Genomic DNA, 25742 nt, shown 5'->3' on the forward strand with positions numbered 1-25742 from the left:
AAATAAAAAAATTTAAAAAAAATAAATAAAAAATATTTTTTTTTAATAAAAATTTAAATTAAATTTTAAAAAATTGATTTTATTAAAAATTTTTTAATTTAATTTAAAATTTAATTTTTTAAAAAAAAAAAACTAATTGGAATATTAATTTAATTCAATTTTATTTAATTAAAAAATAAATAAAAAAATATATATATTTTTTATTAAAATTAATAATTTTTATTAATTTAATAATTTAATTTTTATTTTAATAAATAATTTTAAATTTAAAAAAAATTAAAAAATTTAAAAAACTCCTGAATTTTTTGTTAGCTGGCCTTGGTTTTTGATGACTTTGGCAGCTGAAACGTCAACGAAGGAGTGTTATGTCATAATCAGCTGCGAGAAATGTGAGATTTTTGACGATTTTCCAGCAAAAAATGATGAAGTAATCCGGTTTAGGAAAAAAAGGTAAGAATAAAATTCAAAACTTACCAAATTATTAAAATTATTTTTTCATTTTTCAGCAGTTGATCGAAGAAAATGGGAACCGGAACGTCAAAAACGACGGAGCAAAAGCGCGATCGCATTGATTTTAGCCTTTTTAAAGCACGAATCGATCGTGTTCGGATCGATGGCGTTCAACGCACGTACGACGATTACCTCGAAAGGACATCCAAGAAGCTTTTTGCCGCGAAAAATGTGCAAGAAGTGCTCGAAGGCGTCAAAGATACGCTCGAAGCGTTGAAACAACTTGGCGTTTTTAAGAATTTGAGTGCTGTTGTCGATACGAGTAAAGGACCGAATGCTTCTCCGAACGGTTATGAAATTATTTTCCATGGCGAAGAGCTTTCTCGTATCACGGGGAGTGTCGGCACTGAAATTGATCAACATGAGGGTTGTTTTGTGTCGGAATTATCGACCCCTAACTTGTTTGGAAGAGGCGAAAGACTCTCTTTGAACGGAAGTTACAGCAATTTGAAGACAAGTGAACTTCAACTGAAGTTTTCGAAGCCATATTTTCATACAGCGCTCGGAGATTACAAACCCGAACTATCGATGGCTGTTTTGAGACATGCTACACTCTTCGATTGGTCTAAATTCAAGACGGCACAAACGGGGATTGCATTTGAAGCAACGGGAAATTTCCCAAAAGACCTGATTTCGCATTCGTTACGGTATGAAGTGTATCTTCGTGACACAATCCCGATGTATCGCAACACGCCGTTCTTCGTTCGAGAGCATTGCGGTCCGAAAATGGCAAATGTTTTGTCGTACAACGTCATTTACGATCTACGAGATTCGCCTGTTTTCCCTTCGGAGGGAATTCGCATCTCAACTAGTCATCAACTCATGAATAGTTCCTTCAAGCGGTTAGGATATCTCAAAAATGACTTGCACGGCGAGATAAATTGTCCCTTGTTCGCGGGCATGTCAGTTCAACTTTCGGGGCGAATTGGAAAAATTTTACCTCTTGGTGAAGGAACAGAGCCCGTTGCCATGGCGGATAAATTTTATCTCGGAGGTCCTCAAACGTTGCGTGGCTTTTATACGGGAGGCGCGGGAGAACAACGAGACGGCGCAGCAACAGGCGGAAATATTTATTGGATCACGGCGGCGCATTTGTGGTCTCCATTACCTTTTAGCAGTTATTTCGGAGGTTTTGGAAAACTCTTTAGGACGCAAATCTTCTGTAATGTTGGGCATTCAGGCAATGGCGAATACACGACGGAAGGTTTAAGAAGTGCTGTTGGCGTTGGACTCGCATTTAATTTGGGAGGCAGGGCACGCATTGAACTTAATTACACACAACCGCTTCGGATGCAAAAAGGCGATTTACCAAAAGCATTTCAATTTGGCATCGGATACGATTTTACCTGAAAAGCATTTGTTTTGTCTTAGATTTTAGTCGTCGTATCTGCCACGCGAAAAAAAAGTACCTATGTGTAAAAAGAAAATCTTGTTCAATAAATCAAATAGCTTCATTTTAGGACTTCAAATTTAATTATTTCACTTTATGTCACCCCCTCCCTCCGATTTTGTCGAAAAAAAAATCAGGAGGAAAAAATTAAAATTTTTGACATTTTTTTTTGTAGTTTTTGATTAAATAAATTTGATATTTTCATTTTTTGCCCTAAAAGGATTTTCATGAGAAAAAAAAATAAATATTTTAGAATTTTTTGATTGTAATTTTTTTTAAACATTTTATACGTTAAACGTTGATTCTTAACATTTATTTAATATTTGTTAATATTATTTTCAAAATTGAACATAAAAATTTTAAAAATAAAAAAAAAAAAATTTTTTTTGATCACGTGACCTAAAAAATTTTTTTTCTACATTTCGATAGAAAATGTCTTTTTAAGACAAATTTATTTTGTTTTTTGTAATATTTTATCGTAATCGAAAAATTTTCAATTACAAAAAATTCGAAAATTTAGATGAAAAATCTTTTGAGTCACGTGACCAAAATTATTATTTTTTCTCAAATTTTTATTTTGTAAAATTTTATTTCAATTTTGACTTGAAATTTTCAAAAATTTAACGTTTAACGTTTAAAAATTTAAAAAAAAAGTATTAAAAGAAATTAAAATAATTAAAATTAAAAATTTAATTTAATTTAAAATTAAATAATTTTTATTTTTTTTTCTTTTATCAAATTATCATGCGAAATTTATTTTTTTTAATAAACAGGCCCGTCATCCATGTCATCTTCCTCGTTGAACGCTTCGCCATTGTCGAAGTAATTGTTCCCATAGTCGTTCTCGTCATCCATTTCATTGTCAAATTGTTCACTTCCCGCATCTTCTTCCTCTTCACTTTCCATTTCGTCTTTTATCTTCGGTTCTTCCTTGACTTTTATCATTTCTTTCTGTTCCAACATTTTCAGTCGCGTTTCCAAGTCGAAATCTTTACTTTTTTTCACTGCATTTCCTCCGTCGTTCGGTAATTTGTGTTTTTTCGTAAAATTAGGACGAAGTTCTGCTGGCATGTGACTGTAAACGAAATTTGCTTTTGGTTTTTCGCTCGCTCCAATGATGTTATCAGAAGTTTTTGACAAATAATACGGCGTTTCTTTCATCTCGAAGATGAATTGTTCATCCCAAAACATCTTGTCGCTCGTGTATGAAGTTATTTTTAACTTTACCGGCTTCGAAAGTAATGGAGGAAATAAAGGCGGAGGACCTGCTTGAACTGGCATGTCTAAAAAAGTAAAAAATTATTGAGAATTTTGTTAAAATTTGCAAATTTATGATATTTACCTTTGTTATTTGACACTCCGAAGGCATGTAGTTGATCTGGAGTAAAAGATGAGTTGCCAGGTCGACTTCTGTTTGCCATTTTATTGCTATTTATCTAATTTTATTCATTAAAAAGAACAGCGATGAACTCGAGGCACTGAAATAACGTGAAACACGATGTAAACAAACAAAAACAGGGTGAAAAAAAAGTTACGTCAAACACATTTCAAGTTGAGACGAATTAAATTGATAAAACAGCTGATCTGCACCAGCATGCAAAAAAAAATTCCTGCCCATGTGCTCTGGGGCGGGCAGGAATTTTTTTTTGCATGCTGGTGCAGATCAGCTGTTAAGAAAAATTATGAATTAACGTAAAAAAATTGAAAAAAAAATTAAACAATTAATTTTTAATCATTTACGAGACAAATTACGCACAACACGTTTACAAATTACTTAATTTATGAGTTATAGCTTGTAATGTTCATATGAATAAAAATAAAGGTTGTCGAGTGAATTTTCCGCATAGCTCGAATGTGCGTTAAAATTCTACGTATTTTGATTTAAATGAATATGAACATAGAGAAAACCTGAATTTTTCTCATTTTAAGTATATTTGTAGTCATTAATTGTTTATATGCTACGCTCACACGACTTACCGTTATTTTTACTACAGATATGATGACTTATGAGGAACGAAAATGTTTGAAGGATGTAAAAAATTTTTTTTTTCATTTTATAAAATTTTTAATAATTTTTTTTTTTCATTTTATAAAAAAAAATTATGAATTTTTATATACATTTCAATAAATTTTAAATAATAATTTTTTTAAAAATATTTTTTTAATACCTTCTTTATAATTTAATGAAATAATTAAAAAAAAAATTTTTAATTTTTTTTTAATTTTTTCCTTTAAAAAAATAAAATTGAAATAAAAACTTGTAAAGAGTCTTTTTTTTTCTTAACCTTAAAAAATCTTTATTTTATATGAAAGATGCAAAAATACATCAAAATCACAAGTTTAGTTAAAAAATTACGAAAATTTTCTTTAGATGTAAATTTTTTAGTTTCAAAATTCATAAAAATTTATTAATTTAAAAAATACGAATATAAAAAATGTTTAAGTTAAAAAAAATTACATTCTTGAAAATTTTTGAAGTAAAAGCCTTTTTGTAACTTTTTTTTTTTAATTTTTTAAAATTATTTTATTCTTAAAAGAACTTTCTTAATGTTTTCTAATTTTTAAAAAATTTTTTTTTTAATATTTCTTTCCAAAAAAATTTTTTTTTTTTAATTTTTTGCAATCATTTACCTTACTTAATTTTTTTTTAAATGATTTAAAAAACTTTTTTTTTAAATTATTTCAAATTTTTGTTCTTAAAGTTTTAATTTTTATGATTTTTTTTATACTTTTAAAAAAATTTTGAATATTTAATTATTTTAAAATACTTTTACTTAAAATACTTTTAATATTTTTTTACGATTTTTTAATTTCATAAAATTGAAATATAAACTCACATAGAACCATTTTTTAAATTTTATTTTCTTAACTTTAAAAAAAAATTATAATTTAATTTAATATCGTAAAAAATTAAAAAAAAAAATGAATTCTTGAAATTTTTTGATGTACGAGCAAACTTTCCATTCAACTTTCGCATTCCCCTTGTTCATAACGCATATCATATGGATATCAAAAAACTGCAATAAAGGTGCAACAACGAATCTAGTTTAAAATATAATAAATTTTTACATGAAAGTGAGTCTTATTTCAGCAATCGGCGAGTGCGGTTCACTTATAAAATTATTGTTATTAAACATATTAAAACAATTATTATTATTTAACCAAATATTGAATAATAATCTGAATAAAAAAATTGTAAAAAAAAGAAAATTTAGAAGTTCGACAATATTGTGGGAAAAAAAGTTGGCATGCAAAAACCTTTTATGATTAAAATCTCAAAAAAATTTTTAAAGCCTTTCTTACATAATTACATGTTGAATTAAAGAAAGGAGTGTAATTTTTACCGAACATTGTCATTAATTTAATTTTTAATTTAAAAACACGTTAAAGGAGGTTAAACAAAACTCTTTATCACAAAACACCCTTGAAGAGAAAATTGCAAGTTATGTGCGTGCAAGTGCTGTTGCAAAGTTGTTTCAAGAAAAAATCCGTGAGAAATCGAATTATCGAGTCAGTTGCCAAGAAAACTGTGCGTCGTCAAGAGAAGAATTTGCTCCAAAAACTAAAAATTACTAAATAATGATGTTAAAAGTGCTTTTTCTACTAATTCCGTGTTCACTTGCTTTTCAACTGCCATTTCCGAGTCCCTTAAAGCTCAACGGGGTTGATTCGTCGGAGCAATATATCCCGCCATGGGCATTTACAAAAGTTTGGGCGACCAATTACAACATCCATCGACCTCTTTCGTCGTACGATTACATCATCGTGGGATCAGGAAATGCGGGAAACGTTATCGCAAGTCGATTAACGGAAAATCCTTCCGTCACTGTGCTTTTATTGGAGATTGGAATGCCTGAATTGCATCTTTTAACTGACATACCGTTACTTGTGCCCTACTTTCAGTCGACAAGTTTCAATTGGAATTATACCACACAGGTGCAGGAGAGAGCTTGTTTAGGTAAGAATTTTGACCTTGAACGAAATTAACAAAAAAAAAAAGAAAGTTAATAATTTTCTCAAAAAAAATTTTTTTTTTTTTTTTAAAGGAATGTATGACAATCGATGTTGTTGGCCCCATGGCAAAGGACTTGGCGGATCCTCGATTATTAATTACATGATTTACACGCGAGGCAATCGGCGAGATTACGATCGATGGGAGGCTTTGGGCAATCCAGGATGGGGTTATCGTGATATTTTGCCGTATTACAAGAAAATTGAGACGGCGTATTTGAGAGATTTTCAAGGAAGCGAATATCATGGCAACAATGGACCAATTCCCGTTGAAGATGTTCCTTTTAGATCGCCCGTTTGTGAGACTTTTATCAAAGCGGGACAACAAGCAGGTTATCGATACAACGATTATAATGGTCCGGAGCAACTTGGAGTGTCTTATATGCAACAACAGACGAGAAATGGATGGAGAATGACATCGGCAAAAGCGTATCTTGAACCTGTGAGATTCAGGAAGAATTTGCATATTCGAACGAATAGTTGGGTGACGAAGTTGTTGATTAATGAATGTAAGAAATTTATATTTTACTGAAAAAATTTTCAAAAAAAAAAAGCTTTTTTAATTTTTTTTTTTAAATTTTTTTTTTTAATATTTTATACAATTATTTACCTTATCTAAATTTTTCAAAATATTTTTTTTTAATTATTTCAAAACTTTTTCTTTAAAAATTTTTTTTTTAATTTTTTTTTCATTATTTTTTAAAAAATTTTGGCCCCATGGTAAATTTTTTAATAATTTTTTTAAAATTTTTTAAAATATTTTCCTTTAAAAAAATTGTTAATAATTTTTTAAAAATTATTTTAAAATATTTTCCTTCGAAAAAATTTTTTTCATGATTTTTTTATTAAATTTAAATAATTTTTTTTTAATTTTTTAAAATTATTTTAAAATATTTACATTTTTTTTAAAATTTATATTTTTTTTTAATTTAATTTTGTTTTTAATTTTTTAAAATTATTTCAAAAAGTTTTCCTTTAAAAAATTTTTTCAAAAATTTTTAAATAATTTTTTTTTTAATTTTTTTTATATCAAATTTTTTAAACAAACTTTATGAATTAATTTAAAAAAAATTATTTTTTAAAATATTTCAAAATATTTTCCTTGAAAAACTTTTTTCTCAAATTTCTTATTTTTTTACTATTTCGTTTTTTAATTTCAAAAAATTTTAAAATATTTTTTTTTTTTTTAAATTTTTTAAAATACTTTAAAAAATAATTTTTTTACAATTTTTTATAATTTCAAAAAATTTTTAATTATTTTTAAAAATATATTTAAAATTTTTTACTTTTATTTATTTATTTAATTAATTTTCAAAAAAAAATATTTTTTAACATTTTTATTAATTTTCATTTCAAAACTAATTTTCAACTTATTTTTTTTTTCAATAGATGATCGAAGAGTTCACGGAGTTCGTTACGTACGCGATAAAAAATATTACACAGTCAAAGCAAAACGCGAAGTAATTTTAGCAGCTGGAGCCTTCGAAACTCCCAAAATCCTCATGCTCTCAGGAATTGGTCCTGCTGATCATTTATCTGAACTCAACATAAAACTCATCAAAGATCTTCCTGTTGGAAATACTCTTTACGAGCACATTGGTGTCGCAGGTCCCATTTATACCGTCGCCAAACCAATCGACAACTTGACGAATTTGGAACGCGTTTTAGGCCCTCAACCGGTAATTGAATGGTTAAATGGACGAGGCGTTGCAACAACAAATGGCGTCGAAAGTCTCCTTTATATGAAGACAAACGTTTCCGATCATCCGGATCCGTTTTATCCTGACATCGAGTTGATGCAACTTTTTGCCGCTTTTGACTTTGACACGGCACAATCGACAACAAGAGCTCTGAATATGCGGCAGGATGTTTTTGACTCAGTTTATTTGCCGTTACTCAATGAACGCACATTTCAATATATGCCGATGTTGTTGCATCCCAAAACGAAAGGATATCTCAGACTTCGTTCGCGAAATCCCTTTCAACATCCTTTCATCTATTATCCGTACTTTGAAGTCGATCATGACTTGGAAACGCTTGTTGCGGGCGTTAAAGAAGCCATTCGTATCACGGATCAACCAGCATTTAGAGAAATTGGAGCACAATTATATCCCGCACGTGTGCCTGGATGTCTACAGTACGAATTTAATTCGCACAATTATTGGCGATGTTATGCAATGCACATGTCGTTCACTTTTCATCATCAGGTAAATCTGAAAAAAAAAACGTAATTTCGCGTTAAAAATATCTCACAAAGGAAGTGAAATGCTTTATTATTGTAAATGCCGTGTAAGGCAATTCGGTCAAGTTTAACTCATGTACGCATGAAAACCTGTTTGATTTACGGAAAAATTGCGATTACGTGAATTGAGTTGTAAAAACTGTAATAGTAGTAGAAAGACAAAGAACAGGTTCAAATAACTGACTAGACGTCTCCATAGATTTTTTCTTTCTTTATGCACACGAGAGGAGAGATTAATGACTTTGCGATATGGATTTCGTAATCTGTTGGTTTTTTCCATTCATAAAAAATTACTTTAAAATTATTTTATCGTATTAAGCTTTTGAGTAAAAGTTTCTTTAATTTTTTTTTTGTGTCAGTTTTCATTAAATTTTTACAAAAATTTAAAAAAAAAAATTTTTTGTCTTTCTTAAAAAAATTTTTTTTTAAATATTTTTTAAATTATTTTAATTATTTTTATTTTTTTTACATATTTATTAATTTTTAAATTTTGACAAAAATTGAAAAATTTAATTTTTTTTGCCTTCCTTTAAATTTTTTTTTCTTTTTTTCAAAATTATTTTAATTATTTTTTTTTTAAATATATTTAAATTTTTTTGCTTAAATTTATTTTTTTTACATTTTTTTTTTAATTTACAAAATTTATTAATTTTGATAAAAATTGAAAAATTTAATTTTTTTTTGTCTTCCTTTTAAAAAAATTTTTTAATAAAATTTTTCTTATTTTTTCTTAAAATTTATTAATTTTAAAATTTTATCAACAATCGAAAAAAAAAATTTTTTTAATTTTTCTTTAACAAATTTTTAATAATTTTTTTTTTTTAATATTAATAACTTTTTTTTATTTTTAGGTCGCTACAACAAAAATGGGCCCTGAATCTGATACTACAACTGTTGTTAACTCCCGTTTAAAAGTTCATGGATTTCCAAATTTGAGAGTTGTTGATATCGGAATCATTCCTGAACCTCCTTCAGGTCATACAGCAGCTTATAGTTTGATGATCGGAGAAAAAGCAGCTGATATGATAAAAGAAGATTGGGGATTATAGTTTTTTTTTTAAACAAATAAACAAATTTTTAAACATTAAAAAAAATAATTTTTAATTGAAAAAAAAATCAAAATTAAGGTAAAAAAGTTTAAATTATAAAAAAAAAAATTTTAAAGAAAAATAAAATAAAAACGAATCAGCTGATCAACGAAAAAAAAATCATATAAAATTGCCAAATTTGTTCCAAAATCAATAGTTGCTCGTTAGACATCGAAGTAAACACACTTACCGGCAAATTTTGAAATAAAAGGAAGAAGAAATACTTAAAACGAGATTTTTTCGCATTTAAACCAGTTTTTCGTATTAACACGTGACTTTTATCAAAAACATATGATGCACCAATTGAGGTGAATGAACTTCTTATGTAAAAAAAATAACGGGCAGAAGGATTTATCAGTGCAAAATGACAAAAGTTCATCAACAATCGCTTTTATTGGGAATTTTTATTGGTTCAGCGTTCGTTTTGATTCTGCTAATGGTCATTTTACCTTCGATCGAGATGAATTATCCGTTCGAGGAAGCATTTTCGACGACCAAAAATGAGTTTTTATCACTAAAAGAACATTCAAGGTAATTTTTTTTTCATAAAATTTTATTTTTTGTAGATTTTTTTAATAATTTAATTCAAAATTTTTAGTTTAACGAATGAATCAACAATAAATTTGAATGAAAAAGTGCGAATATTATGCATGGTTTTTACTCACGAGAAGAATTTCAAGGAATGGGCTTATATGGTGAAACAAACATGGGGCGCGAAATGCACAAAATTACTTTTTATGTCGAATGTGACGGATTCAAACAATTTGATCGATGTCACTGTGCTGGATTTGGTTGAATCTCGAGATACTTTGTGGAAAAAGACGAAATTGAGTTTTAATTATGCTTATCAACATCATCTTTATGAGTTTGATTGGTTTCTAAAAGCTGATGATGACACGTAATTTTTTAAAAAATTCAAATTTTTTGAATTTTTCATTAATTTTTTGATTTTTTACTTTTAGATATATCATCATGGAAAACTTACGACATTACCTTTATCCATATCCATCGGATCTTCCATTAATTTTCGGATTTCAATTCAACACTCATTTCGTATCAGGCGGAGCAGGATACATTTTATCACGAGAAGCTGTAAAAATTTTCATCGAAAAAGCAATTTACGATACGGAAAAATGTTCACAAATCGATGGCGGTGCCGAAGATGCTGAAATTGGGCATTGTTTGTATAACGTAGCAAATGTAACATTTGGAGATACACGCGATGAATTTGGAAAAGAAAGATTTTTTCCTGTCAGTTTACAATGGTTAGTGAACGACAAACCAGCTGATCTCAAATTTTGGTATTGGTCGAGTGCAGAATATTATCACAATGAAACGGTAAGTCGAAAAAAATGATTTTAATTTTTTTTATTTTATTTTTTTTATGTTTTAAGGGACTCGAATGTTGTTCGAACACGTCAATAGCATTTCATTATATGAAACCTGTGGATATGTTGACGATGGAATATTTGCTTTATCGGTTCAAAGTGCACGAAATGGAAGTAAAAGTTAAGGATTTGCCGGTTAAGTTTAAAAAAGAAGATGCTGATGTAATGTTTCCGAGAAAAAATATTGGAAAAAAGCCAAAAGAAAAATAATTTTTTATTTTAAAAAATAATTTTGTTTTATTTCTTTTTGCCTTTTTTTTTTTCTTATTTTTAATATTTTTAATTTATTTTATTTTATTTTTAATTTTTTTGTTTTCTATTTTTTTATTTTTAATATTTTTAATTTATTTTATTTTCTATTTTTTAATTTTTCATATTTTTAATTTATTTTATTTTATTTTTTTTTTCTATTTTTTTATTTTTCATATTTTTAATTTATTTTATTTTATTTTATTTTTAATTTTTTTTTTTATTTTCTTAAAAATTTAAATATTTTTATTTTTTTTAATTTTTTTTTCTTTAATCAGAGACATGAACCAAAAGTTGTTTGAATGAATATGCTTGGCGATTTTTTGAGATGCCAACAAAACGAGAGTTCCTTGTACAAGTTATTTACCGCTCTCTTCAATTTTTCATTTTTCCGCCAATTACGGTAATAAAATAAAAATTAATTATGAGAGCAAACATTTTAACGACGACGACATAAAAATTGGTTGGATTGCAATTTCAAGTGTCAACAACACATAATTATTTTTGCCTTATTTTTCCTTCCAATCGCCGTTTATTTATACAGAAATAATTAATTATTTGTTTACTTGTCTAATAATTACGAGTCATTAAATTTCCGTCACTTAACTTCTTTTCTCCCATAACGATAAAAATTTTGCATGATGCCTTATTGAAGGCCTTCCAATCTTTTTCGTGTTTTTTCATCAAATTTGTCGACAAATTCTGGAGGCATCTCGTCTTTGTGAGATCCGGTTTGACCTCGACGAAGAAAAGTGTATTCACTTCCAGGTCGTTGCTTTTGAACGAGAATTTTGAGATGCGGAGGATTTATTGCTGGATTTGCTTTCATCGAATCAAATTGCAAATGTTGCTTAAGGATCGAAAGTTTTTCCGGAGACAATTTTTTGTCTAAAAAATTACAAAGTTGAGTGAGAACCGAATCCATGTTGTGCTTTAAATCCTCAAATTTGATGAGTTCCATGTTCGGATAAACGCTTTTCAAAGATAAAAATTGATGAAGATGATCCCAATAGTCTCCATACTCGACTAAAAATATAAAAATATTAAATGTTGAGTTTTGAAAAAAAAATTTTTTTACCATTTCCATTCAAAAAAAGCTCCATGAAATTTTCTTTTGTTCCCGAATAATTGTATAAATTGTAATAATGATGAAAATAAGAAACTGCCGCGTCTTTTGCCTCTCTCGTTACGTAAATAATCTTCGGTTTCACATTCCAAAGCGCATTTGGTAGAAAAGCTAATGGTAAGTGACTTTTAATGAATCTCGGTCTCTCCAATTTTTGTATAATTTCAAATTCTGATTCGTTCGTTGGATCAGCAGCAACTGCTTGAATTCTTAAAAAAAATTATTTTTTATTATTCTTATAAGAAAATTCAATTAAAACTTACTCTAAAAACGGAAATCTGTTGCGAATCGAAATTTTGCCTTTTTCGTCGATATCAACTCCATTGCAAATCTGCCAAATTGCTTCTTGACTCCAAGTTGTGCCGCATTTTGGGTAAGTTATGACCCAAATGTCGTCTTCAAAGACTTCCAGGGCTCGAATTTGTTCCAGATACTTTTCAAAGGCTTTGGGAAGTTGAACTGTGTTGTATTTTTTAATTAAGGTGCATATTTTTGGATCTATTTCTTCATTAAATTCGTTTAAAATGTACTTAAATTGAGTGTGAAAGTTTTTTTCGAATCCAGATGAAGCTTCTTTTATTATTTCGTGCACTTTGTAGGACATTTTTGAGATATTTAATGAAGAATTAACTGATAAATAATCTTTTTTTGTTACTCAGACGATGAAAATAATCAAAGAACAAATAATCAGCTGTAATACAATGCGCTTATATTTATAACTTAACTTATATATAACCGGTTTATTGTACTTTGATGAATGTGTGGGTAATTACACTGTCCATTTTTATCAAAAATTGCGGAAAATGCCTTTGGATGCCTTTTGGATGGTTCTCAAGCTTGAAAATTGAAAAATAAAAAATACGTAAAAAATACGTAATTTTCATCTTGAGAGCCCATTTGATGGTTTATAAGCTTGAAATTGATCAAAAGTTATGAAAAATGCCTTTGGATGCCTTTTGGATGGTTCTCAAGCTTAAAAATTGAAAAATAAAAAATACGTAAAAAATACGTAATTTTCATCTTGAGAGCCCATTTGATAATTTTTAAGCTTGAAATTGATCAAAAGTTATGAAAAATGCCTTTGGATGTCTTTTGGATGGTTCTCAAGCTTGAAAATTGAAAAATAAAAAATTGATTTAACTATTTAAAAAATTAAAAAATAACATAAATTTTTCAGTAACTTACCCACTTATTGAGTATTCATCAGATACCAACCTCATCAGATACAACAAAACGATCATCAGTGCAAACAATGAAATTTCGGTGAATGACAGCGTGTTTATATTTGACAAACACTTGAAACGTTTGTCTCAAAAGTTATAATAGTAAAAAAAGATTCTACATTATTTACGCAGGGAAATTGGAGGAAAACAATCAATGACGATGACACGAGGTTTTATGCTTATTTAAGTTTTCATTGTGTTTTAAAACGAATTTTACGATTTTTTAGGGGGTCGAAGTATTTAGTTAAGAAGAAAAAAAAAAAAAAAAGGTTTGAAAATTCTTTCGTGATTAATCGGTCACTTATTTTTACACATGTGTGGCTCGCACTTATTAGCTAATAATTTATTAACGACAGTTTCGTGTAAATAAATAAAATATTGCATTTCGACTCTCTCTGCAAAAACATTCAAATGCCACAATTTATGTTCAAAACGGCATTTTTCCTTTTTTCTCGCCATCGTGTATGCTGTTCTGTTCTGCACAAACTTACAAAATAAATAAAATTACAACAAAAAATGATTTATTGCAATTATAAGTTGACACACATGCAAGTAGTATTTTCATATGCTCCATTCGCGATTATTTTGCGGATAAACAATAATGAATGGAATATATTTCTCTTTTTTTTTCTCTTTATTTATCAGAAAAAGGTATTTTGATCACACAAGGAAGGTGTGATAATATTTTGAAAGAGCAGGATTTAATGTCAGTGGGAGGTCGGCCAATCACATTACAATATTTTCAAGTAATCTTTTCAATTGAATTTAATTTAATCATATATATACCTGTTAGTCGATTGACATAAAATTAAAAAAAAAATTCGAGTGAAGCGTAACAATTAAATCAATTTAGTTGGTGTAAATAAGACAGACACTTCACCCTTTTTAATCGCTTACCAAATGCTAAGAGATCGCAAATTTTGCACCTTTATCAAAAATGAACTGAATTGATATCAATTGAAATCAAATTAAAATTTTCCTCCTCTTGATGAGAAGAGTTGAGAAGATAATTTTATGGTAAATTAAGCGGATTACAGCTACTTGTGTCAAGTGTTGTTTTGCTAAATACGTTTGTAAAATGATGAACTCCTGTCTTTAAAGTGTTTTTTATTCTTCCTTTTATACTCAAGTTTCGATTTTCCTTCGAGAACAAAAATTTGGAAAAAAAATATTGAAAATCTGAAAAATAAAAATAATTTCTGTAAAGAAAATTAAAAGAAAAATATTTTAAAAATATGTTTTTTTTTATAAAAGAGGGCCCTAAAAAATAAAAATAAAACAAAATTTCGCAAAATTCAAGCAAAGGAAAAAAATAATTCGAGACCAACAATTTTATTTCAGAAAATTATTATTTATTTTTAAAGTTTTAGCCTCTCATGCATTTTTCTTTTGCTTGAATTTTGCGAAATTTTCTTTAATTTTTATTGTTTTAGGGCCCTCTTTTATAAAAGAACGCATATTTTTAAAATATTTTTTTTTATTTTTGTCAGTTTTCTTTTAAGTTCTATGAAGTTTTTTGAAGCTTTCTCTTAAATAAATTTTTCAAAAAAAAAAAAACTTATATAGTCAATATATCAATTTTTTCTCCATGCCAAAGGTCAAAACGGAAGCTTAATGCACATTGTCAAACGATGAAACATGAGAATTAAATCAAATTTGTTGGATGAACATGTAATGTGTTTTTTTGTCTTCCTATTTAAGCAAAAAGAAAAATATATTTTTGTCGGAGATGAATTCAATGATGTGTGCTTCCCTTATTATCCCATTAAAAAGGGTTGTTTGTTTTGATTGTAAAGGTTTCGATGTGCGATTAATGTAATCTAATGGACTTTTATTGATGATAAATGCGGTAAATTGTCCCCTTTCTAAGTTTTGTTGCGATATTTGGTCAACTCCTCAGATTTTTTTATAAGGCCGCTTCAAATTTATTTCGAACTTTTTTTCTTTAAAATTTTTTTTTTTAAATTTTTCAAAAAAAAAAAATAAATAAATAAATAAAAATTTTGAACTAATTTTTCATACAAAATTTCATTAAAAAAAATTGGTGAATATTTTTGTTATTTTTATTGTTTCTACATTAAGAATTTCTTATTTAAAACTGATTTCAAGGCAGTTCAACTAAAAAATTGAAAAATATTTTTTTATAAAATATTTTTTTTAATTTTGAAAATTAATTTAAAAAATTAAATTAATTTTTAAAATAATTTAAAATATTAATTTAATTTAAAACTTAAATTTAAAAAAAAAATTATTTAAAATTTAATTTGAAAACTTATTTTTTTTAAATTCAATGATTTTTAAAAAATTATTTTTTATAAGAAGAAAATTCTTCTAAAAATATCATTTTCAATACAAAATTTTAAAAAAATTAATAATTTTTAATTTTTTTTAAATTTCTTGAAAAATTATTAAAATAGACGAATTTGTCAAAATATTAATTTTTTTTGCAAGACAATTTACTAACTTACCCTATTATTAAAATATGTACAAAAACTGATTAGTATTATTGAGATATGAAAATTTTCACAAATGACAGATGTCCTATCTCTCAAACAAAGAAACAAAACCATCAATTCCACAATTTTTTCTATTATTGTACATCCTCACAAAATATTAAATTATTAGTTTATGACAATGCAATTGTCATCAAAATTCACTATTTACTATTTTAGCGGCAAATATTATAAAATATAAACATAAGTAGGCACTTGAAATTTTGCACACTCCAATGATGATGATGATGATTTGATTATTAATTTAATAAATATTAAATATAAAAACTATTCAAAAGGTTGAAAATAAAATGTCATCAGTTTGGCGGTAGATTTTTTTTAAAAATAAAATTGAGTTTTCCTCAAAAGGTACTTTAATTTTTTTTTGTTTGTTTGTACAAAATAAATCAGACCTCATCGTATTTTATTCCAACACTCTCATGGGAGAAAAAACATTTTTATTTACTTTAACGCCGTTAAACGTTATTTACATTCGCACTTGAAACATTCTTCTCCGTCTTTTTTCTTTGGGGAATGAAAATTTTTCTTTTTTCATTGTTGCAAATGCAATACAATTGACTCATTTTTCTTATCCTTCTCTGTCGGGCTTTGCGTTTATTGTGTTTTACATTATTGAAATTCGAATAAAAATATTAAATGAAACCACATAACTGTACATTTGCATATGAATTCCTGAAGAATGAGTCGCCTTTGCAATAAATTGATTTTATCGTGATTTCGACTTTTTATTCACGCAGATTATTCAATAGAGTAAGAAAACACTTGTTTTCGTATGATTTTCATTATTTAGAAAAAAATCATCAAGAAATTTAAAATAATTCAATGTCAGAAAAAAAAAATTTCTTCAGGGTCATAATCAGGGCTTAAAGTAACATTTGCAAAAAAATGCCAATATAAAGGTAATAAAATTTGACATTTTTTTCGTAGAAGACGATCCTAGCTTAAGGGCAAAAAGTTCAAATGCGTCACATGAAATCAAATTGTAGCAAAAGTAAGTTTTTCGACTGTCTTGACATAATCCTTTTACTTTTTTTTCGCTATTGTCAATGGTTGGAAGTCAACTTTCTCTTTGTTTTCGCTGCATATGAGCAAGAGTTAATCCATTTACCTTCGCAGCATGCTTAAAGGCCGAAATTGGATTTTGGTTACCCTTTTTAATTGTCTTATGTGCGTTAATACTATTAGCATACGACATTTAGGTACCTACCGGCAAAAATTATTTTCGCAAGTTGGATTCTTATTGGAATATTTGCTTTGATCTGACATAAAGGTGAAAACGCCGCTTTAATGAAGTCCTTGCTCTTCGAGGTATCTAAGTGCATCATGTGTATGGTTTGCTGTCTTTAAGCATTCGAAATATGTTGATTACAGGAAAATTCGTGATAGCTCGACGTTTTCAATGTAAATATGTAGTAATGGGGAAATGCTTGTCTTCAATGAATGGATTCTGAAATTAATTTCTCTATGGGCGAAAAACGGGTCAGATTGATCAGGTTGACCCCTCAGGAGTCAGTTTGATCCCTTATGCGATCAATTTGTTTCATCAAGGGTTCAACCTGATCTCTTAATGGATCAACCTGATCCCATTTCAAGTCAGTCATCTGCAGACCCAAAAAAAATTGAATCTTTCAAGAGGTCAATATGATTTCTTAAGAGATCAATATGAGACCTTAAGAGATCAATTTGATCTCCTGGATTGATTAAATTGACCTATGGAAGGGATCAAATCGACCCATTAAGGGTTCATATTGATCTCTTAAAAGATTTAATTTTTTGGGTCTGTAAATGACGGACTCGAAAGGGGATCAGTTTGACCCCTTCAGTGATCAGAGTATAGCCTTAATGGGACAAATTGATCCCAGTTCAATCGCCATTTGCTTAAATCTACTCCTTGAAAGTCCGAAACTAAAATTTCTCTCCGACCCAGCGAAACTGTCAATGAAAAAAGATTAATTATTTTGTTCAGGAGACGACACATCCACGTTGCTCATGTTGCTCGTAATTTGTTCTCCTAAAGGGAACGACGAAGGTAGTCTTTAACTAATCTGCTCGACAGGATCTGCGAGCTTCAATCAATAAAAACTTATATTTTAAGTCTTATTGGAAAACTTCTGAGGTAAATTTGAATTTGCAAATAAGTGACAGCCAAAAAAGTTAATTTTGCCATTTCGTTTGTATTTGACTATTTGCGCTTAATCCCCTTCTTGAGTAATAAAAGACAAAAAATTTGCATTTTTAGAGCAAAAATCATTTCTGCACCTTTTTGCAAACTCGTAGTTTGCATAGACAATGTACGTCTATGGAGGATTAAGGGCTAACAAAATGACTCAATTTCTATACCTTTTCTCCGTGTTGAGTTCAAAAGGATACACAGAGACCTAAAACAATAGTTTGTATATCTATTTTACGTATTGTTTACCAATTAAAGCACAAAATATTCTTTACTGTTTTCGAACAATGGAATATTTGTTGTTTTAACATTTTTTTTCGTCTGCTCATAGTATTTTTTTTTTTGCTTTTAAACTTAGGCGTTAGATCGCTAAAATAACGGAAAGACAAAAGCGTAAGAAAAAAAGGACATTTATTGCTCACAATAAACAAACCTTCCTTTATGAGAAATAGAACGAAAAAAAACATAACATGAGCAAAAAATCAATGACCATTCTTCATTTTTTTCAACTTCTTTTTAAGGATGTACCGCTTACTTTAACTTCATTGAGCTATATTTTCCAAGAAATTTTACAACAAGTACCAACTTGTTAATTATAGTGTGAATTTGGTAATTACATATCATGAGTTCACGTCCTTGGATTATTTTTCGCTAAACATTCATTCATTTTTTTCAGAAGAAAGGAAATTGAGTGTTAAAATGTCACGCCTTAAGCGAATTTTAACACCGATTATCCGCTTGAGACTTTCCAAAGGGGTGCAAGATATCATTATCGCAACAAGTCGTCCTAAAAACATTTCTTTGGAAGTCAAAGAGTTTTGATACAATTTTTGCTTTGCAACACAAAAAATAAAAAAAAACCACTTGATTAGTCGATTCTCTCAGCAATTCAAAGGAATTAGAAGGGAAACGAAAAATTACCAACTCTCATGCACACTGCGTTTGTGGCCATACAAAAACCGTGGGACTTCATTCAACCCCCTTATAAAATAATTTTTTTAAGATTTCAATCAATTTTGATAAACAATAACGCGCAAAACTGTATTTAATCGACAAAAATTACGTCTAAGGACTTCAAGAGGCAAACTATTTGATTAATTTTAATTTTATCGTTTTTCATAATTGTTCCATTGCATGTTTTGGGAACAAAACAAAGGAAATACTTGAACTTTAATCGTTTAATATGAAAAATAAAAAAGTGTGAGATAAAAATCTTTTTAAAAAATATGGAATCAAGTGTGCTTATGTTAAAAAGTTCTTAATTGAGATGGTTAACTTTGCATTTTAAGTAGTTTTATTCATGATATATGAGAAAATTCACAGATTTTAGGGTAAAATCGATTTTTCCGTTTTCTTTTGGGTTTAAGTGCCATGACTTTTGATTTTTTCCCTTAAAGTAAGAAAATGGTCAATTTCCATTAAAGAAATGAATGGACAAAGAAAATTTGATTGATATTCTTTTTTTCGAAATTAAATGATCTAAAATAAATTGTATTTCTCGCAACAAAATAACTGAAATATTATTTTTTATAAATTTTGTATTAATTTTGATAAAATAAAAATATTTTAAATAAAAAAAAATCATAAAAAATTAAAAATTTAAAAAATTTTTTCATGAAAAAATATTTACAAATATTCAATTATTTAAATTTTTTAAAATTAAAATAATTAAAAAAAATTAAAAAAATAAAAATTTTAAAAAAAATTTTTTTAAAGGAAAATATTTCGAAATAATTTTAAAAAATTTAAATAAAATAAATATTTGTCAAAAATTATTTAAAATTAAAAAAAAAATCAAAAATTTGAAAAAAAAAATAATTAATTCATTTTTCATTAAAATATAAAGTTTATTTTAAAAAATGTTAATAAAGTAAATATTTTTTAAAAATTAAAAAAAAATATTTAAAATTTTTTGAAATGTATAAAAAAAAATTTTGAAAAAAAGTTTTTGAAAGGAAAAAATTTTGAAATAATTTAAAAAAATTTTAATTCATTAAAATATAAAATTCATTTTGAAAAATTTAGATAAGGTAAATAATTGCATAAAATAAAATTAAAAAAACAAAAAGTCACTTCTCCATCCAAGATTTCTGAGGGCGAATAACAAAAATTGCTTCTGGATCGACTCAATTTTTAAAGATTTCTAAATGAAAAAAAAATTTTTCTTCCTTATGTCGCGCCGTCATCTCATAATGAATGAACGAAGGGAGGTTCTACGCTAACAATTAAATTATAATTACATATCATAAACATAAATTTCCAAATAAGTCATAAAAGTGACGATTTAACACTGTAATAACAATTCACATGACACAAGAGCGATAATAAAAAATGCCTAGTCAAAATATTTACTTTTCATACAAAAAATATTGTATTTCAATCATTTCTATTATTCCATTAGGATCGACGACGATGATGAAAAAAAATCAAAACTCGACGCATTATTATTACATTATATTATTAAAATTGAAGCAAAAGCAATGAGTGTGTCACTGTATCATATTCATTTTAGCCGAAAATTCAATTCTTCTTGACAGAGTACTTATTGTGTGATTTTTTTTTAGTATTTTATTTTTATTCTTCGTCAGTCAATCCATTCAACTGAGAAACTGAGGTAGTATTAGTGAAAGCTTTATCCCCTCCATCGTCAAAGAAGCAAAGGAGGAGTTTTTGAAAAAGAGCGAGAGAGAAGATAAAAAAGAGTGAGAAGGCGATAGTAAGCATTTGCTTTCAAAACTGCTTGGATGAAAAAAGGTGCAAAAGTAAGCAGTAAGCAATGCAAAGTGCCATAGTGGCAGTGCTTTCAAAACTGCTTGGAGGAATTTGGTGCAAAAGTAAGCAGTAAGCTGATGGGCGAGGGGCGTTACCTTTTTTCAAACCAAGAAAATTTCAAAAATCAAGCTAGTCGAATGATGAACTGAATTAACCTTAGTTCTGTTAAATCTGTTGTACTGAATAGACGTTTAAATAAAAAAAATTAATCGCTCTATTTTACTTTAACAAAAATAAATTAAAAAGAATAATAACATAAAAAAAATTACAAAGTTCAAAGAACATAATAATAATACATCAATAATAAAAAAAAATTAATAATAATTTTTTTTAAATACTTTAAAACAAAGTGACTTTTTACTTCAAAATTTAAAGAGAAGTAAAAAAAAAGTGACAAAAAAAACATTTTGTGAAAATATTTGAAGAAAAAAAATCAAAATTTATCCTCAAACGAATAAAATGGCAGCTCTTGCCCATCCAAATTACGGTTTTTCGCTTCCAACGGGTTTAGAAATGCCCACACCCGGAGACTTTGCTCCTCAGCCATCACACAGTCCGGATTCCAGCATGAAACGAGGTCTTTTCCCTCCAACATCTCTCGCTGGCTTGACTGCTCAAACGCATCAAGCCCAACATCACATGCATGGTCATATGAGTCCCGGAGATGGTCACATCAAACGTCCCATGAACGCATTTATGGTATGGTCTCGTTTGCAACGTCGCCAAATTGCCAAAGACAATCCAAAAATGCACAATTCTGAGATTTCAAAACGTTTGGGCGCCGAATGGAAACTCTTGACGGAATCACAAAAACGTCCCTTCATCGACGAAGCAAAGAGATTACGAGCACTTCACATGAAGGAACATCCCGACTACAAATATCGCCCACGTCGCAAGCCCAAAAATCCCTTGGCTAATGCAGCAAACGGCTTACAAGGCATGACAAATGCTAAAAATCAACTCAACTCGTCGTACAACCCGTTCCATCAATTGCCTCCATATTTCACACAATCCGCACATCCATTGGAAAATTATTCCGTGCCATATTTCGGGGGATTTGATCATTTGGCTCTGACAAAATTGCATCAATCGCAGCAAGCGCAACAGCAAGCCGCCCAACAACAACAACTCTTGGAAGCACAAAAGGCTCCTCAAGTACCAACCACACTCAATTCATTCTACTCAGGCATCTATTCGGGCATTTCGGCGCCTTCGCTGTACGCTGCTCACTCACAAAACCTCTATAGCTCGTCGACGACAAGCAGTGTATCGCCCGGATCGTCACCCGGATCACAAACAACACTTCCCGATATCGATAGTTCGTTACGGAGGCCCGTGCCTGTCTTATACTAAGCACGTGGTATTTTAATAAGAGTTAAGGTGTTTTAAATAATTAAGTGTTAGGTAACAAAAAAACGTAAAAAACATTCCAATTTATAAAAACTGTTGTTTTTTGAATTAATTCTCACTTCACTTCGTGATATTATATGATGTCATGTAACCCAGTTTATCAAGAGTCTCTTTACCTGTTAATATTATTTTTGCTTTACCGTCGGACTCGACAATATCTTCTTACATTCCTTCCTAATAAATAATTATTTGTTTATGTATAGATAAATAAAAAAAACTTCTACTCTGTTCTTTTCTTATAAAATTTTTTTTTTCTAAATGACCAAAAATAGAAATGTAAATAATATGCTGAACAGAGTAGATTAAACCTAAGATTATTTTATATATAAAAAAATAATAATAATGAAATAAATAAGAGTACAACTAAAATAAAAAAAAAGTATTATAAAGTAGTAGAGATCTTAAGTAAAAAAAAAGCAACTAACTGTTTTATTATTATTATAAAATGTAAGAAAATTGCATCTCAAAATAATAAAATTATATAGTAAAAAAAATAAATAAATACAAAAATCTTAATTAAAACAAAAATCTTTTTTTTTTTATTCTATTCTGTGATCTTCAAACTTAAAAACTTTGATTTTTTCCTTAAATTTGCTGTTGATTTTTTTCTCGATACAAATTTTGGATTTTTTTTTCTTTCAGCGAACAATAAAAAAATGGATAATTGGATGACAAATGTAATAAATTTAATTATTATTTATATTTAATAAATATCCAATTCAATTTTTTTATGTTTGAAATGTAAGGTAACATTAACATATGCAACAAAGAATAAAAAGTAAATAAATAATAATGGCGACCTTTTTACTCTTCAATATTATTATGATTATTATTATAATACAATTTAAATAATATACATGCATAACAACTTAACCAATAGTGTGGCACAAGTTCAAGAAAAATTTACATAAAAAATAAACAAGTACACACGCGCGTTAATAGTTTAATTTTTTTTAATATGATAATCATATTTTGTCACAAGTATATATTATTTCAATTTTTTTTTTATTTTTAAATTACTTTTTTTTATTAATAAATAATTATTAAAATTATTATATGGCGGACAAAATTAATTTTTTCTATATTATATGTGTGTATATAATTTGTATCATATAATTATTATAGTTATTATATATAATATATATATATTATATAATACATAATATGTATATTATATTGTATATTTATAAAAAATAAACCTTTTAATACCTATGCATCTTATAATTTTTTTTAAAAATACTAAATATTAAAGATTATACAGTAAATCGATGAAAAAGTAACTCAATAAGAGTGTTTTTGTTTAATTTTTACAATTTAAGTTCAAATTTTTGATATTTAGTATGAAAAAAAAATTATATAAAAATTATATGCATATTTTTATATATATATAATAAAGTATCATAATATATAAGGATAATTAATGCCAAAGCAATAATTATATATCACGATAAATTATTAATATTATTTATATAAATATTATATATTATTAAAAAAATTATAATTTTTTTTCATATAAATATCAAAAATGATACATTAAAATAATAAGTGTTAGAATATTTATATATTATATAATTATATGCATATTTAAAATAATCAATAATTATTTATTAATTGTTTGAAAAAAAAATAATGCATAAAATATAATACTATACTTTTTTTTTTTTGAAAAATTACAATATTCTATTTTTTATAAAGAATTGAAACATATGTCTTATATCATTACTTACCACAGCACTCAACTTTTCACCCTCACATTAAACGTTTCAATAAAAAAAAATGAAAAATCTCATAATCATCATAATATTAACATTAACAATATTGTTTTCTTCTGCAATATATGTTTTCAACCAAAAGCAATGATAAATATATTATTATATGCATCTCAAATATTACCCAGAATAGCACAGCTGAATCTATTTGTCCAATGTAGAAATTTGTTACCATTATTAAATTTGATAATTGATCCTGTTTCATTGTTCAACACACACCAACCCAATAAGCGGGAGAAGAGAAATTACAATAAAGCGTATAAAATACAGATTTTGTTGTCGTCGTTGTTATTTATTTATTTATATCTGCTCGTACGAATATTGGGGTGCATTATTTTATTGTTTGTTGCTTTGTTTATAGATAATAATCATGTAATAATGCACGATTATAGTCGAGAGAGAGAGAGTCGTAACAGAGATTTGTGCAAGTATCTCATGAATAATTTTGTCATTTATTATATTTCAATTCAGAAATTAGAAGCTACTCTTTGAAATGTTAGGTGTATTTATGGTTTTATTATTAATATTATGAATTTATTGCTGAGTGACTAATTGAAATGTGTATTTATTATTATAAAATTTTTATTGATTTTGCCCTACAAAAGTTGAAACTAAGCACTTGTGGCAAAAACTATGCGTTTCCGAGCATATGTTTCATGGAGAAAAGTGATTCTTATGACTCAAGGAAGGTTTAGCGCGAAAAAAAAAATTCAAAAAATTTTCACCCATGAAAACTTCATTAAATACATTTTTTTAAATTTATTTATTTTTTTATAATTTTTTTTTTATATTTATTTTAGGAATTATTTCAATGTCTTGAGGGCAACTTCTCACCTACGATCATTTTCAATAATCATCATCCTTCGTTTAAGCAGATGTTTATACAAAAGATAATTCCTCACTCACTAAATGCCTGTTCACTGATGACGAGATGTGGCGTAGAAAACAATGAATATTAAGAGCCATTGAGCTTTTAAATACTTTTGAGGGTTACGTTAAAGTACGTGGCTCTCAATTCCAAACAATTAAAACTGAAACAATTTATCCTTTCTTTTCGGATGGTAAAAAGATGAACTTTTAGAGATATTACAAAAGTTTCACCGCATGTCAGTAAGAGTTTAGATAAAAAATCTAAAAACATTTTAGATAAACGCTCTGTGTTCGAATCTGCATCAAAAGATTGTTGACAATTTCAAACGTGAATGCACATCATCAGATAAATTTTTTTTTGCGATGTGATTTAATTTATTATTTGTGTGAAACTAAATTAGGGTGAACAATTGTTGAGCGCCTCGTGGCATCGTTTAGGAATTACGAAACATAAAATTTCACATAAAAATGTTAGTCATACTTGGGCAACACTTTAGGGGATTATTTACCATAAAACTATATGTCCTTTAAAACTCAATAAAATTATCTGAACTATACTTGATTGAGCTTACATAATCCTCACAAAAAAAAAAACTCAAAAATTTAAAGGGAAACACAATAAAAATAATGCAATGAATGTTCGACCTCATATACAAATATCCGAAATCGTACCTCATATAACATTATATAAAAATAAAATAAAAAAGGTAAATCTGATCTGTTTGCATTTAGATTGTTCATGTCACAATTGATATAAAAGATGAAAAGACACACAAAATTAGAGACAAAAAATATACAACGTTTTGTTTGTTATTATTATCATTGTCTATTTTTTTGTATATTCAATTCATCATAATGCATTAAGATTCACAATTGTGTCAAGTACGAGCAAGGGTGTGTATCGCTTTCATTACTTTTATTTAGTTGTACAAAAAATACAATTAAAAGTAATGAATAATGAAGTCACTTACATAAAAAACTGTAACTAAAGTAGTTTTATCGAAAGTTTTG

General features: G+C 27.5%; 5 protein-coding genes across 5 annotated transcripts; 3 read left to right on the forward strand and 2 right to left on the reverse strand.

The window, feature by feature from the left end:
• Positions 1-522: 522 nt before the first annotated feature.
• LOC134838192 (glucose dehydrogenase [FAD, quinone]-like) lies at positions 523-9202 on the forward strand. Its single transcript, XM_063853670.1, has 5 exons — positions 523-551; positions 5641-5858; positions 5947-6420; positions 7301-8118; positions 9005-9202. Exons 1-5 carry the CDS (start codon positions 523-525, stop codon positions 9200-9202), a joined length of 1737 nt encoding a protein of 578 aa, XP_063709740.1.
• LOC134830821 (DNA-directed RNA polymerase III subunit RPC7) lies at positions 2612-3393 on the reverse strand. The gene is made up of 2 exons (XM_063844409.1): positions 3243-3393; positions 2612-3183 (listed from the first exon to the last, which is right to left on the reverse strand). Exons 1-2 carry the CDS (start codon positions 3319-3321, stop codon positions 2663-2665), a joined length of 600 nt encoding a protein of 199 aa, XP_063700479.1. The 5' UTR covers positions 3322-3393; the 3' UTR covers positions 2612-2662.
• Positions 9203-9605: 403 nt separating the features above from the next.
• Positions 9606-10839, forward strand: LOC134838203 (glycoprotein-N-acetylgalactosamine 3-beta-galactosyltransferase 1-like). Its single transcript, XM_063853681.1, has 4 exons — positions 9606-9772; positions 9840-10139; positions 10204-10579; positions 10636-10839. The coding sequence occupies exons 1-4, from the start codon at positions 9606-9608 to the stop codon at positions 10837-10839; spliced, it is 1047 nt and encodes a 348-aa protein (XP_063709751.1).
• Positions 10840-11102: 263 nt separating this feature from the next.
• LOC134838497 (sulfotransferase 1A2-like) lies at positions 11103-12649 on the reverse strand. The gene is made up of 3 exons (XM_063854041.1): positions 12268-12649; positions 11957-12213; positions 11103-11904 (listed from the first exon to the last, which is right to left on the reverse strand). Exons 1-3 carry the CDS (start codon positions 12606-12608, stop codon positions 11525-11527), a joined length of 978 nt encoding a protein of 325 aa, XP_063710111.1. The 5' UTR covers positions 12609-12649; the 3' UTR covers positions 11103-11524.
• An 8344-nt stretch (positions 12650-20993) lies between these two features.
• On the forward strand, positions 20994-22479 carry LOC134831331 (SOX domain-containing protein dichaete-like). The gene has a single exon (XM_063845046.1). It carries the CDS (start codon positions 21142-21144, stop codon positions 22033-22035), a length of 894 nt encoding a protein of 297 aa, XP_063701116.1. The 5' UTR covers positions 20994-21141; the 3' UTR covers positions 22036-22479.
• The last annotated feature ends 3263 nt before the right edge of the window (positions 22480-25742 follow it).

Source organism: Culicoides brevitarsis, chromosome 1 (genome assembly GCF_036172545.1).
Source record: "Culicoides brevitarsis isolate CSIRO-B50_1 chromosome 1, AGI_CSIRO_Cbre_v1, whole genome shotgun sequence".
In the NCBI taxonomy this organism is placed as follows: domain Eukaryota; kingdom Metazoa; phylum Arthropoda; class Insecta; order Diptera; family Ceratopogonidae; genus Culicoides; species Culicoides brevitarsis.